We start from the raw sequence: 15980 nt of genomic DNA on the forward strand, positions 1-15980 counted from the left end.
GAATCACAGCCAACGTACTCAAATTTAAAAATAAAATAAAATAATAATAACTCCCATAGACTGTGGCACTACCTACCTTCCAACTTCTCAACTAAATGTGATGTCATAATATTCTTATACAAAAAAATTAGACTATTTTGGTGAGACAAGTACCTACTAAGAAATATTTTGGTTTCATATTTGTTAAATATTAAATTATGTACTTTTATGAATACAGACAATAAAATAAAAACAAAAACACCAAAATCTCCGGTTTTAAAAACAAAACTGGTCTTAAAATAAAGCCATAAAAATCTTGTCCCTAGTCATGACATTTTACTTGTCGTACTAGCTTCTAACCACTGACTTTTGTGACCCACAGACGCTAGTCAAATCATCAAACTGAATGAACAAACAGTGATGTTGCTGGGATGATAAGGGCGATGATATGAAAATGGCGCATTGATGGAATGAACTAGTGGAGCAAATGGTAGAACCCACGACTCACTGCAATGTCTAACCGTGTTTCCGACGACCCAGATGGGGAATCGAACAAGAAACCCCCTGGTGGGAGGCACGTGAACCTCTCGAGCACGACTAATCATGCAAAGATGTGTTTTTTTTTGTGATAATACACGTGTATCTTAGAAAAGTTGCTTAGTGGCTGATATTCTTTTGTGACTTATTGATTTAATTACAAATTCATCTACATGCCCTTTTTTCATTTTAAAAAAAAAGCCAATTAAGGGATGGCTTAGCACTAAAGTAATCTTATCTCAGGGATGAACCAGTAACAATATTTTACTATTTTGCTGCCGAAAAAACTATTTTAACATAACCTGAAGCAGCGACTGAATGAAATGAAGGGGAAAAAGAATAGCCTGAGAAAACCCATAGGCATAAAATTTTTTGTTTTATTTCATCAAAAATACTATGACAATTTTTAAGTGGTGAAGAATTTTTTCACCTTTACATTAGTAGCAATATATGTAAAAAAAAAATTATGATTTACAAGGAACTGTTGAAACATTGTTTCACAGACAAAAAAAAAATTGAATTAAATGAGATACTAAAAACTGTGCATGGTCCATATTATACATTCCCATTATCACAATATTCAAGGATTTGTAATAATACACTTAGTTAATCCCACGGTAATGTAAAAGTTAGTACATATTAACAAGAGGACACATGCACAACAGTGCTTTTAGATCTGACCACAGATGGAGCTGACGGCAGGCCGTCACCTCTGGGACAGTGCATGGGCCCAGGGCTCGGGAGCTCTGTGAGGTCCCTGGACCATTAGCCTGTTATATGCAAGGATGACAATGCTGTGTGCAGCTCATTCTGTAGAAATATTCTGCTGATTCAATTAAACACCCCCCCCCCCCCCCCCCAATTCCTAGATGCTAGGTGACTCAGCCCTTTCGCACATCTGGACATAATAAGTCAGAGCAAGACTACATGGCGAATAGCAATAAAACTGAAATAACATCAGAGAGGAAGTGAATACACCACACACACACCAAAAACCGATGAACAACAGCAAATGCAATGAAAGTTCAGGCACTGTGACCTACGTCCTTGTTTGGTTTGTTGTGACTTGTGTCCCTTTTCCTTGTTGCGACGGCAGTGTTCAAGACTGCGCCGGCACGTGAACGCTGGTCGTTTGTGCCGGACGTTTATATTGTTTCTTTTACTGTAGTTTTCACTCACCTGGTAAAATTCTTATTGACACAGTGGTCCCTTGGAACAAACTAATCTAATATAAATCCTTAGTTTAGGGTTTTATTTAGAAAATTTACGCAATTGTGTACAATGTATAAAAGTTTATTTAGTTCCTAGTGTATATATATATTTTTTGGATTATATTGAAAAAAAAAAAATACAATAAGTTTTAGAGGAAAAATTTAAGTAACATAATTGTTATATATTTTTACTTTATGCACGACACTGAAGGCGTGTGAACGAGATCCAACAAAATAAAAATTACAAGGAAATGTTTGTTGTTTTGTAGAACAGAACTGGCCAGTGTGTGTACGGAGCCACGGGAACCCTGCCCCTGGGTCGCACCTGTCTGAGGTTCTCCTGCAGGAGGCCGGGCGCGGCGCCGTCCCTCTGGGCGCGCCGGGGCGCCGCGCTCGCGCCGAACAAGGCCGCGCCGGCGCCGTGCAGGGCACCCTCCAGCAGCAGGCGCAGGGCCAGCGTGCGTGCGGGCACGGACAGCGCGCTGAACCGGCCCAGCAGGATGCAGCAGCGCCGCGCCTCGCTCATGCGGTCCGAGATGCCTGCCGCGGGAACAGAGTACCCGCTCCAGCAATCACACAATAACGAGTGTTACTTCATCGCCTCCATCTCTATAAAGAGATGTGTTAATGTTGATAAATATATGTGGACTGTATCGAGAAGTTTTTATCCGACGATGCAACATAAATTACACGATAGCATCAGCCCGCACCATTGCGACCTACCGCCATCATGCCGATCGAAACAAAGACTGTCTTTTGTTTCTCACTGCAGGGATGCCACTCTCACGGTTTATGGACGCCAACACTTGCAGTGTTCCAACATGGTGCCAACTGTAGAAAGCTGGGGCGCGGGTGATTTAAACTGTGTTTATCACTTGGCCCGGTACAAGAGCCACAAAGTTAACTCACAACACAGTTCTATATACAAGAGTTCACACTAAGTACCAAACAAGATGGAAAACACACAAAAGTACCTTAAGCAAATAACTATGTACACAAAAGTACCTTAAGCAAATAACTATGTTACACAAAAGTACCTTAAGCAAATAACTATGTTAAATAATAAATAATAATAAAAAAAATAATTAGTTGGTTATTTCAGTTCTAATAGATAAGCCCCCTCCGTTGTCCAAAATTATCTCTGGAACACATTAAACCCCACGCAGTGTCGATCTGAATTCTATACCCCTACCATTTACTATGATCACTAATAATATTTACTTTATCAGTTCCAAGTAAGATGCTAAAACACATTTTTTTTTTTAGTTTAAAGGTGAGATGCGAACTACGAACAGCAAAATTCAAAACAGTTTTTTAAGTATAAAATCTATTCACTTGGCCTGAAATTCTCAAACTGTACTGGACATGCACAAAGCGTTAAATGCTGCCAAGTTGGAACAACAGAACATTAAAATATGTACTCAGATTTATCCATTACTTGTAAACTATCAGTCTTTATTAAGGAGTTTTTTTTTATTCTTAGTGAAATTCGAGGACTTCTAAGGGCCCTTAGTCAATTTAAGACAAATAAAGAACTTTTTTTTTTGGATATCAAGGAGTCGTACTTACCCTGTACCAGGGCCATATTTCATTAACATTATCATTTTACAGGCGACAAGAAATTCTTTGAGAGGTTCATATGGGGACATATTTGTTTCGTAAAATCTTACAAGATTACAAAATTTTAGCGACACCTACTTATTCCATGAAACTTCAAAACTGACAGGTAAAAAAATCGGACCAAATTTCTCAAATTTGAACTCTATATTTTTTATGAAGCAGAAGTGTGTCACCTTTTTCTCTGTTTATTTTTTTATTTCACACTCCCTCTCTTTGCAAGAGTGCAACGTAAAATATCTCGCACAAGTGAAAGCTTAAACTCCCTGCTGAGGGTCTGGCTGTGTGGTGGAACTGCGGAACTGGGTCAGCTATGGGTAGGGACCGGAAAAATTTGCGGGTTCAATGACCTCCAGAATGAACTCCACAGTTCTACGTACACTCGGTGAAATGCCACCCACTCATTGGCTGCTGTCTCGTGAGACGTCCCAACGCAGCAGCCTGCGATTCGATAAAGCTTCGGTCGGGCGTTTCTCATCGGCCCAGAGTCAATCCAGGTTGAGTTGTGAGCCAGTAGCAGAGGCAGCACACTGAGGTATAACCATTTGTATTTAAGCCTGCCGCGAAATGAACTCGCGAATTTTTCCGGTCTCTAGCTATGAGTAGGGACACCTGTATTTCGCGAATACATTTCGTGTCAAGGTATTTCACAAAATACTGAAGCTTCTCTCCTGTTGTGGTTATCGGCTGCGGTCGGGGAGAGGTGTCGTCCCGCTCTCGACGGGGGCCAACGAGAATGTGGTCACCGTACTGCTGCACCCTCACAATTTGCCAAGACTCTTAGAAAAAAGCTGCAGTGTTTTGTGGAATACCTTGACGTGAAATGAAATCGCGAAATACAGGTGTCGCTAGCCACGAGGTGCGCGGGGAGGGTCACCTGGCAGGCGCAGGCAGGAGAAGAAGTAGTGCGCGGTGGCGCGGGTGAGCCCCAGCAGGGCGCGCAGGCAGGTCTCGGGCGGCAGGCAGTCCGCGGCCAGCTCCAGGGCCGCCACCACCGCGGGGCTGAGCGCCGTCGCCACGCCGCCCAGGCTGGCCAGCACGGCACGCAGCGTCGGCCGGCCGCTCAGCGCCGCCACCCGGCCGGAGCGCTCCCACCTGCGGTCCACACGGCACACGCTCGCCTCGACACATCGCTGGAAGTGGCTCAGACGCTCCGAACATCGAAGGCTTGCAGTTCGACGGACGAGAAGCTCCAGCATGGTACGGACCCTCGCAAGAAAACAAAAACTGAGGAACTTTTTTTTAAGGACCCCTTCATTTAGTCACTATCATCCCTATCATCACAAAAAATACCTCGAGAAAATGACAAATAATGCACACACATTTCTAACCCAAGCATAGTGTCCATCTGAAATTTATAGCCCTGGCATTTAATTGTGATGACTAAATTACTTTTACTTTATAAGTTCGGAGAATTAAGTGAAGGTTTACAAATTACTGTACCTGCAAATCAACACACTACCATCATTTTCGAAAAATAAAATTTCCAAGCATTTTCCTCTAACCTACAATGAGCCAAAGCAATGGTATCAGTATTATTATTATTACAAATTAAAATTCACATTGATTTTTTTAACATTATCTTAGGAAATTTGTATTAACAATCCTTTAATACATGAAACTGTTTACCCTTGGAATAATACATAACAACTTTGAATTGCATAATAACAATAAATTTGAATTTAACAAATTACTTATCACTGTAACGTCCAATGTAATTTCTAAGGACCGCGAAAACACTTTGTATCAAAGAAAGCTTTTGCATTAACAGGGTTTTTAATTAATGAGATTGTACTGGATACTTCATTGCTATTTTTCAACTCATATCATAGCCAAAACAGGTTTGGGTTGGGAATATGTCCTGTTATTTTTCGGGTGAACACTGACCGGGGCCCCCACATGGCCGGTGCTACCGTTGCTATGGCAACGGGGCCCATGGGCCTAGGGGGTCTGCGAAGGAAAGAAAAAAAAACTTAAAACAAAAAAGTAGACAATTTTAAATAAATCATAGAAAACAATCAAACAGTAAGGCCTAAATTCAGTTACCTATGAAATATTACACCAGAGTAATATTATTCGGAATATGCCGTGTGTACAGAACGAGTCTGAATCTACAACTGTGAGCAACAAAACCACCACCAATTGACGTGACACCATGTTGACAGTGCAGAACACTTACACTCATTTATTTGCCATTATTCTAAATCAATTTACATTGACAATCGAAACACCGACTTAAAACTAGTTTTAATGTGTTTTAAAAATAATTGTGAAAAAGTTAAAAAAATATATAACTAAAACAATGTACATAAAGGGAAAATTTTTTTTTTATCTGTGTTAGAAAAAAAAGGGGGGCATCATGACTTCTAGCAACGGGGCCCTCAGAATGATGTGGGGGGCCTGACACGGATATCTGTGAAGGAGCGGACCGCCCACCTGAGCAGTGTTGCCACGTTGCGCCACAGCAGCTCCTGGGACGCGGGGTGGGCAGCCTCTCGCACCGCCTGCTGCAAGGCGTGCACCATCGGGCAGCTCGCGTCCTGCAACACACGGTCGCTCCCGGACACAATCGGCGACCGGTCCAATCACGATCTCCTCTGACGCCAATCTCGGATCTCGAAGCTCAACAAGTACCTTCCAACACACCCCTCAAACCCAAATCTAAGTCTCAAAAGGTCCAAAATAAAATAATGTACAAGAAATGAAAAAAATATAAACTACGATGTTGAAACATTTAAACCTTTAAATTTTTGAATTTATACTTCTTTAGGTGCGTTATGAAAAAAAATGAGAGAATTTTTACGGTGTGTGCGCACCATGCAACTAAATTTTTACAGGATGAAAAAAAAGGGCTACATACAAATAAAAATTATACATGTGCTTTTAAAACTAATCCTTTAGTGATTGTAACTGGTCCATATAATCAAACAAATTTATTTATTGTGAATATTGGTGATAGAAATTGTGTTTATAAATATTTTCAAGTTGCTTGTAAGCTTCCATTGTCGCTGGCAGGGAGTGTCTGTGGAAGGTTAAGTAGTCTTCTGGCCGTTTACAAGGGAATGTTTGTGAGGTTCTTTTCCCCTATGTATAATTTATTTGCATTATAAATTATTACAATATTATTTAATACATAATTAATATTAATATTATTTTTCATGTACTAAGTTTCTAGAATCAATACATATTGTGATTTTATTTATATAATATTATATGTTAAAAGTACAATATTTTGGAGAATGGTAAAATAATAGGTATGAAGAAAAAAAGTTGACCAAATAAACTTGAAAGGTTATCTGAATTTTTAAATTTATACTATTTCCTCTTAAAGATTTCTTCAAATCTTTTTCCTCGAATATCGAATTCTTCAAATATCAAGAATTTGATGGTGTTTTGAGGTTTTGTGGTCCCTCCCTAAAAATAATCAAATTCCCCCCCCCCCCCCCCCCCCAAATTCCTAGGATTAGATGCTGTCACTTCTTAAGAGAACCATGCACATACACAATCCTGTGCCCAGAACTTTCTGAGTTCGATGGAATGAGATTTAGTTCTACTGAGCACTCGCGTGCTTCCCGCACATGCTTACTCACGGAGACATTGTTATAACCACTGTCTCTGACTCGCACTTCCCAACACGCTGGAAATAAATTTTTCACATGTGTCAATTCTTTATCCACCACACACACACATACACTCAAATACTTTACAAACAATGTTATAACAATATATTCTAACAAGTGATGGAATGCGACTGCTACCCACTGGCAACCCCTTCCCCCTCCACACGCTCTTCCTGGTGACCCCCCATAGCATTTTTTGCTCTTTGATGAATGGCTTATCAACTAAAGCCGTAAAACTCATTACCTTATATTTATGTTCTGCCTTTTTTTTACCTTCTAATTGCCACTTGCTGTTTAAAAAAAAAGGCCATGCAAATCACTATATTCACAGAAAGTGGCACTAGAAAAGCTGTTAGTAAATATGGTATAAATTTACTAGTTTAAATAATTTTTATTTCTGTGTGTTTTAATTGTGATTTTTAAACCATAAATTTTTTTTTCATAGACTCATAACCAAAAACTTTGGAATCACATTAAATTTACAGTCATAGTATTTTTGGGTAAATACGGTACTCTTGCATATCTAGAACAGAAAAACTCAGAAAAATAAAAATAAATTTGCAAATTTTTGTGCCTTTGAAAAATTTGCAAATGTGATTAAATGTAAAAACATGTTAGTAATAAGTGATGCAAGATGAAAAAATGTAACATCAATCTTCTTCCAGTCCATTTAGTTTATATTTTTGGTACCAAATTAATGCTAAAAAAATCACATTCAATGAATTTACCATTAAAAAAGAAAACATTTTTGTAATTTGCATTACATTTTGTCAAATTGCTGACTGATTTCCTATTGTTAGTTACATCTAGGTGCTAAATGGTGTATTAGCTTGAACTGGTGTAATATCATGTTTGATATGCTTTTTGGTGTAACTTTGGTTTTATAACAATTCACCATTCTATCTTGTCCCCAATTATTTCGTATTTACCCGAAAATAATGTGACTTTGAATATAATGCGACCCCAAACATTTTGATTATGAGTTTATGAAAAAGACTTAATGGATACAGACCTGCAAAATTCTCGGTTTCGATGGCCTTCAGGATAGACTGCACATACCCCTGTACACTCGGGCAAATAACGTAAGTTCATTGGCTGCTGACTTGTAAGTCGTCTCAGCTGGTTTGTCTGTGATTCGATCCTTCTTTGGTTGAGGGTTTATAACTGGTTGAGATTCGTCCAGATGAACAGTAAGCCAATAGCAAAATTATCTAAGAGGTACATGTGTTTGAATTCTAGCCTATCACCGAATGAATCCGCAAATTTTGCAGGTCTCTATTAATGGATTGTAAATTGCAATTCCAGTACATTATTGAAATGATTTAATCACATTTGCTACACCTTTACTGGTTCTATTTTGGTCAGTAGTGTGAATTTAAATGGTCTCTTTTGAAATACCAAGCTTCTGTTAGAAAAAAAAAAAAAAAAAAAGAACATTGTGTTTTGTGACCATAGTCAGAAAGCAAAGAATATAGTGGTTGTCTGGGAGAGTGAAAAAAGAGGGAAAGGGGTGCTTTCACCAGCCAAACAGGAGTGAAGAGACACAGACACTCCATTTGCACCCTCCCCTTCATCCTGCATCACTCATCCCAAAATAAAGCGATGCAGTTCACAGGCGAAGAACGTGGATTTAAATTAAACTGAGGTTCAGGTTAAATGAAATGGCGGTAAAATTAACAACCGCCTAAAGCGGCATGAGCGAAACATTTAAAGAGGCAGAACCTGCAGTTTTTTTTTCAACTAAGCTTCTCCCAACAGCGAGATACAAGTTTGCGATTGTAACGCGACAACCCCCACTTTAAGTTCCCACAGTTTCGGTAAAACCTTCTGCGTGACTCTCCTGACCCTGACGAAGACACGCGGGACCGACCTGGTCTGCCAGGGTCCTGCGGGCCACCAGCCGCACCAGCGCCGCCAAGTGGCTGTCTGTGGAAGCGTTCTGCAGCAGGAAGGAGGCGGAGCTGATCAGCACGTTGGGGCTCTGCCAGCTCAGCAGCCCTGCGAGACACGCACACACGCCCCGGTGAGCTCGGCCGCTATCTCTCGCTCCCGAGCCGTGCACACATCAACAGGGGCTGCAGTAGTGCTCGCATTGCGGAAAAAGTTTTGAACGCTCCCGAGCCGTGCACACGTCAACAGGGGCTGCAGTAGCGTTCGCATCGCGGGAAAAAGTTTCGAAATGACCATTTCAATGAAATCGACAGTTTTTTGACGGAGATTCCAATTCGTACTTACTTACCATCACCTGACACTATCGAGAACCACATCCGCAAGGTTTTGAGAGGGACAATATGGTGAAGGAAACGTTAAAAAAGCGACATCGACTGTGTCACAGCATGCTGACTCCTGACAGTTCCTAGCTTCATGGTTAACAGGTTAAGAAGCTAAGTATAAACAGAGGCAAAGTTGTGTGGTGAATGGCAATAAAACTGAAATAACAGAGAAATTAAGTCGATACGTCACCAAACACTGAAATAGAAGTAAGTAACACCAAAATGCAGCGAAATTCACCTCAATTACCTCAATATAACTATTAAACAAATAATTTCATAAATCTTTAGTTAAGGTTTCTATTTAAACAGCTAAACTGTTATGTTTGAAGTAACAAACATTATTTTGTACCCATCCATGGTTATTATCAAACTAAAGTAAATAAAATCAGCCTATAGCTGATATCGTACGTCATGGTGAAGACCCTTAGAGAAACATCACAAAAAGAGAAGTACACGTATATAACGATTTTGGGTTTTCAGCACTGCAAATTCATTTTTTGATTATTGAATGCTAAGAGTTGCAGATTTTTGTTTGAATTACTTCTCTGCGATACATTAGTAGTATTGTTGATGTACACGAATTTTTGAAGCAGTTGATATCAATGTTGTACTTATTATTATACATTTTTTTTTAAATTTTTACTGACGATAAAGATGAAATTCACTATCTTTAAAGATGAGATCAGGGGCGTAGCCAGGAGGGGGGGGGGGGGTTAGGGGTTCAAACCCCCCCCCCCCATTAGCACCAAATCTTTAATTAATTTCTTATTCATCACTCAAAACAAATTTCATATTAAAATTAACAAAAATTTTTACCATCACAATATATTTTAATTTAAGTACCGAAAACTGCTAAAATAGAAACTATTTTACACCTTAAAATCCAAATTTTCCCGGGGGAGGACCCCCTCCACCACCCGCTTTAATACGGTGGGGGGGGGGGGGGGAAAGGGGGGGCATGCTTCTTAACACCCCCCATACACAAATCCTGGCTACGCCACTGGATTATTTCGTAACCCCATCCCAAACACTCGGGGCTCTGGTGACGAAGGCTCGCACGGAGCGACGCACCCAGCAGACGCACGGCGGTGAGCACCTCCAGCTGGCCGGAGCTGAGCAGCAGGGGCTGCACGGCGCCCAGCTCGCGCTGCACGGACTGCAGCAGCGCGATGCCGGGCGACGCCGTGGTGCGCAGCTGCTGGTCCACCTCCAGCATCAGCAGCTCTGCGCGGGGGCACGCACAGTTCAAATGAAGTCCATTTTAGTGAAATAAGTATTAAGAAATATTTTAGTTTCATATTTATTGAATAATACTTTTTATTTTATTTATGTGAATATAGACAATGAATAAATATAAAAACAATTAACCGAAATCTCCTGTTTTAAAAGGGAAACTGATCTAAATATAAAATCATAAATTCTCATAGGGCTTTGCAAATACTTCATTTTCAGTTCGATTCGATTCCGAGTCGAATCCCTACCAACTATCTGAAATTCGATTCCAATTTCGAATCTTTTCTTTCATTTTTAAGTTTTATTATCATAATAATCTGCATTAAGTTTATATACTCCTAATATTACTGAAGGATAAATAGTTTCACAAACAAAATAGTTGACAATATTATTTTATTACATACAATTTCCAGTTGGCAGTTGTAGAAAAAACAATTAACTTGAACGTAAGAACTTCTTTAAATGCTATTTGTTACTTTCATATGCGACATTCACAGATTTATATAGGCTACACTGCTACAGTTTACATACGAAATAAAAACACTTTGACATAAGATTTATGGTAGGCTGTATATATACATACACTGAAACCAATGATTTCACAAAAATAAGAATTACGTAGACCTACATGTTAAAGCTACTTATTCCTTTCAAAAAAAGCTAAATATAAAGGCTTTTTTTTTTTTTTTTGGACTTGAAGCATTTCGAATCCATTAAAATTAATCGGGGCGAGTTCGGGTGTTTTCGGGGACCGAACCGAAATCGAAAATTTCGGGTACCCGCACACCCCTACTGCACACGTGAGTACCCAGCAAGGTGCGCGCGGCGGTGCGCACGCAGCCCGGCACGTCGGGCGGGGCGGCGCACGCGTCCAGCAGCAGCCGGAACACCAGCGTGCCGCCCTCGTCGCAGCCCAGGCACAGCCCCACCAGGAACTGCTGCAGCTGCTCCGCGCCCCCGAAGTAGCGGCACCAGTCCGGGGCGAGCCGCGCCAGCCGCGCCAGCGTCCCCACGTCCACTGGAGGGGGCAGCCGACACATCGCAGGCTTTAACCATCTGGCACGGTTGCTACGAGCTTGGAGTTCCGACAATTCCAACCCGACTTTTCCAGGTCTTCCAGACCTGCTGAACTGACAAATTTCCACTTACTTTCAAGCAGGGGCGTAGCCATGGGGGGGGGGGGGGGTTTTTAGGGGTTCAACCCCCCCCCTCTCCTTAGCATTAAATCTTTAATTAATTTCTTATTCATCACTCAAACAAATTTCATATTAAATTTAATAAAATTTTTACCATTACAATATTTAAATTTAAGTACCGAAAACTGCTAAAATAGCACTATTTTACACCTTAAAATACAAATTTTCCCCGGGGAGGACCCCCGGACCCCCCGCTTTAATACGGGCGGGCTATGCTTCTACAGCCCCCCATACACAAATCCTGGCTATGCCACTGCTTTCAAGACATGAACAATCCTGTGGCGCCACACAATTTTGACGCTTTTTCTGCGGGAAAAGGTTGTGTTCGCCGTTCAAATGCCCCATTTTTCATATCAAAACATAAGCATACTAAAATAAATGAATAATCACATGATAAAAACTCTTTTCTCAGAAGAAAACATTAGCAAAGGACTTCAACTGCACATATATGTTTTTGCTCAGTAGAACACACCCTTTTTAAATTAATTATTGTTAATTCTGAAAGAATGCCTCTTTTCTGCAAATGTTATCAGTTGAATTTTTTTTTACTTCATGGCACGATTTCCAATCATTCAAATTGTTTACCAGTAGTTTACCATTCTTGAGTGGTTAGGTTAGCTCATACATTACAATAAGTGTGATACCGAAATAATCAGTTGGAATAGACTGGCTGAATTAAAAATATTTTAAAATAGTAAACACCTTTGGTTAGCTACATTAAAAATACTTAGAATGCGTTTGAAAGATTGGTTATGTATTACTTATTATGACTAACCTAACCTAAAATTTGATGTCAAAATGAAAAATAATAGTACTAAAGTAGGAATCACTTAAATAGAATAACTAATATACTGTACCTAAATCTGTAACGTAATTTGAATTACAAATAATATAGACTATAATTATTTATTTTGTGTTTACATGAGGTTGCTAGTTTTTACAAGTTGAGGTTACCTGATTTTGAAAGCTAGTTTTACAAGTTACTTATTTCATACAGATGCCCTTGCAGATTTTCTGATTACATTTACCACCACACTTCACAGTACATCATGTTGTTTTTTTTTTTCAATTTTTTTTTTTTTAGTTTTGAATTGATTAGATGCCATTTGTTTTCCCCACCGACACGTGAGGTCTGATTTTCCATTTTATACATTTTGTTTAATATTAACACATACACCCTACCTACGCATCCAATCTATACCAACATTACAGAAATCACAAATATATTCTCCTTGAAAACTCTTTGATTTTAATATCCGTAACAAAACAAACATTATTAATTCAAATTTTATCACAAATGACCACGTTATTCTGCTATTTTTGTAACTTTATTTCTATTAACCAAGCCAGTAATCTCCAGAATTATTGTAAATAAATTCTGCGTCGGATTATTCACTGATGATAACACCCATCAAAATGAATGACAGTGTAGTAATATTAACGCAGTATGAGATTGGAATATGTGTTTTAGAAAACAATTGGAATTTGACCTGTCAGTAATAAAAAAAAAATTAATTCAGGGTGTCATAAAGCATATTTCACAAGTTTTTACACCGTTGTCAGTATTGCCCTAGTGCTCCAAATAGTGCAGGACAATTATTTCCTGTACCGTGAGAATGTAAAAAGTTAAATTTAATTCACACGATGCGAGCTGCCGTGCTTGCTCTGGAAAGACGACGACTCACGAGTGCGCAGAACGCCCGTGGTGAGCGCGCGCAGCAGCGTCGGCGACACGGACGCCAGCTGGAACAGGAAGGGCACGGTGGCCTTCCTCACGGCCGCGTCGTCTCCTTCACCCGGCGGCTCCAGGCTCGACTGCAGACACCAGCAATGTTACCTTCGCGCGAGAAACAAACTACAGCACGGCAAAATCTCCACACTACATGCTTCAATACCAAGTGTTTTATGATATTCATCTCACCATGGTGTCAAGTTCAGTAGCAACTAGCACGTACGTGTTACCTCCAGTTTAAAAGTTATTCACACCAATTTCTGGAAGATTCTACAAGAACGCTCGTTTAAAGCACAATTTGCAACGTTTTCTTCCAACATCATCGTAACTTCATGGGTTCACTGTTAAACTGGGTTACAAATTAAAAAAAGAAAAAACATAAGTGAGTGCACAGCTGGCCAAGCGCAATACTGTGCACACGACCTGTGCTAAACTGGTTCACAACTGAAATCTTACCAATACAATAACCTAAAAGTGTACACATGACGTACATAGTGTACGACATGGAACATACACACATCTCACACAAAGCTCGAACAAGGAGGCTGTCTCACCGTGAACAGGTCCAGGAGAGCTCTGCGTATGTCCACAAAGTGGCCCCCAGCCAGGTGTCCCAGGATGCCCACCACCGAGTTCAACTTGGGCGACTGCAAGGACAGAGACCCTACACCTCTACCAGTTCTCTCCAGCTGATCCAAAATGAAGTAACAGCTAAGATGTCACCGAACTTCAGTAATCTACCTGAAGTTTCATGTTGATTAATAATTTTTTTACTATGGCTAACTGCTTCTTTCACTTTCCTCTCACTTACAATTCTCGTAACCACTTTCTATTAAATTTCACTGGTTGGTAAATTAATAAGTATACCTTAAAAGTCGTATGAAAAACATCATAATTCATGTTTTACTGTCATTCTTCTCAAATCCCTGACAGTGTTAGTATTCACTATTGAAGACTAACACCGTGACTCTTCTAAAACACACACTACTTTACAGGAATGTACCTGCATAGCACAACATCGTTAGTCTGTCACCTTTGTCTCCAGACAACTAATAACAGTTTCACAATATAAAAACACTTTTAGTGCAATAATTATAAAGGCAAAGTTATTGCTTTGTTTGATATGACAATGCAATTCTACTCGAGACACACCGCAGTTATAAATTCACTTAAGAATCGCACTACACTTTTTAAAACTATAAACCTGCATAAAATATGTGACCCATACACGGGTAAATACGGTAGTTTGATGAAACAAGTATACAAAATAGAATTTATAAAATCACGCATTCGCGCCGTGGATAGGCCTGTGCAAAGCTTCGATTAAGCAAATTAATCAAAGCTGTTTTTAAATATTTGATTTGACTTCCTCAAGAAGATTTATCATTCATTTTATATGAAGTTATATTTGTGAAGCAAAACTTTGTTATCTGATGTGAAACTAGGCATTTTTTTTGCGAAGTTTTAAAACATGGAAGCCTAACATTTGCTCATGAAAATATTTTTTTTTTTGTTGTATATCTTTTGCTTCAATAAAGTTGGTTACTTAAAAGAATCGAAACCACGGCACTCCGTTTGCTTTTATGAATGATCAGTATTAACATGGTTAGTTTATAATTTTTTAAATTGAACGGTGTCATGTACAGGGCCCCAATTTGTCAGCTACGAATTTCATAATTTTATTTATTTTTACTACAATCCAGTATTTTAACAAATAAGGGACTTGCTGAGAAAAAATATAAACAATTCGCTTTGACTATACAAGTACTCTCTTCCCGTAAAAAGAAGCCGGTATCGGCACGGGCCCGGCAGCGGAGGGCGAGACGGACCTTGGCCCCTTGCTCGGCGGAGGTGTGCTGGACGAAGTCCTTCAGGCCGCAGGACAGCACCTTGGTGATGACGGTCTGCGGGAAGCAGCCCCCCACGTGCGCCACCACCCAGTCGAAGTGGGGGCTGTGCTCCACGCTCGTGTCTGCGGCAGGCCGGGCCAGCGGGCTCGATACTCACGCAGGAACAAACTCTTCATGGTTTTACTTTTAGGCTGATCTCGTTTTCGAAACAGGAGCTTTCAGCGTTATCATTTTTTTTTTTACGAAGTGTTTTTTTTTCTTTCCATAAATATATCATAATATTAAAAACAAATGTCACTGAAAAATTTTCATAATGCGTACTTATATCACCAAAACAGCTTTTTTGTGACTGACACATGATGCTCTTTTACGATATAATAATTTCTTACTGCTCGGAGCAATAAAAATAAATCTGCCAGTAATTGTGTGTACAAAGGGTTTACTAATCGCAGTTTTAAAAGATCAAAAAAAGTAAACAAGAAAAATCAAATCTATTTAGTACAGCAATATGGTACAACTTTCATGACAAATGTTACATTCCTCGAGTTTAATATAGTAAAAAAAAAAGTTTCCTGTGTTTCGAGTTAAATTTTTGATTAAAAATGCTTACTACTTTGTGCCTTCCGTTGCATTTTGGTGTTATATGGTGTATTGAGATGCTTTTTTATGTTATTTCGGTTTTATGGAACCATATAAACTTGTCCCTACTGATGTAGTTAGGAATTAAGGCTG

General features: G+C 39.6%; 1 protein-coding gene across 1 annotated transcript in view; it reads right to left on the reverse strand.

Annotated features, from left to right (window-relative positions):
- LOC134532056 (integrator complex subunit 5) overlaps nt 1-15980 on the reverse strand; it is a 31288-nt gene that overhangs the window by 4687 nt on the left and 10621 nt on the right. The window contains exons 5-13 of the mRNA XM_063368233.1: nt 15228-15370; nt 13953-14045; nt 13352-13481; nt 11279-11488; nt 10309-10461; nt 8835-8962; nt 5781-5884; nt 4222-4439; nt 2053-2267 (exon numbers count right to left, since the gene is read on the reverse strand). Coding sequence (XP_063224303.1) covers nt 2053-2267; nt 4222-4439; nt 5781-5884; nt 8835-8962; nt 10309-10461; nt 11279-11488; nt 13352-13481; nt 13953-14045; nt 15228-15370 — 1394 coding nt within the window. The remainder of the gene's footprint in view (nt 1-2052; nt 2268-4221; nt 4440-5780; nt 5885-8834; nt 8963-10308; nt 10462-11278; nt 11489-13351; nt 13482-13952; nt 14046-15227; nt 15371-15980) is intronic.

The sequence above is a fragment of the Bacillus rossius genome, chromosome 5, assembly GCF_032445375.1.
Source record: "Bacillus rossius redtenbacheri isolate Brsri chromosome 5, Brsri_v3, whole genome shotgun sequence".
Lineage (NCBI taxonomy): Eukaryota > Metazoa > Arthropoda > Insecta > Phasmatodea > Bacillidae > Bacillus > Bacillus rossius.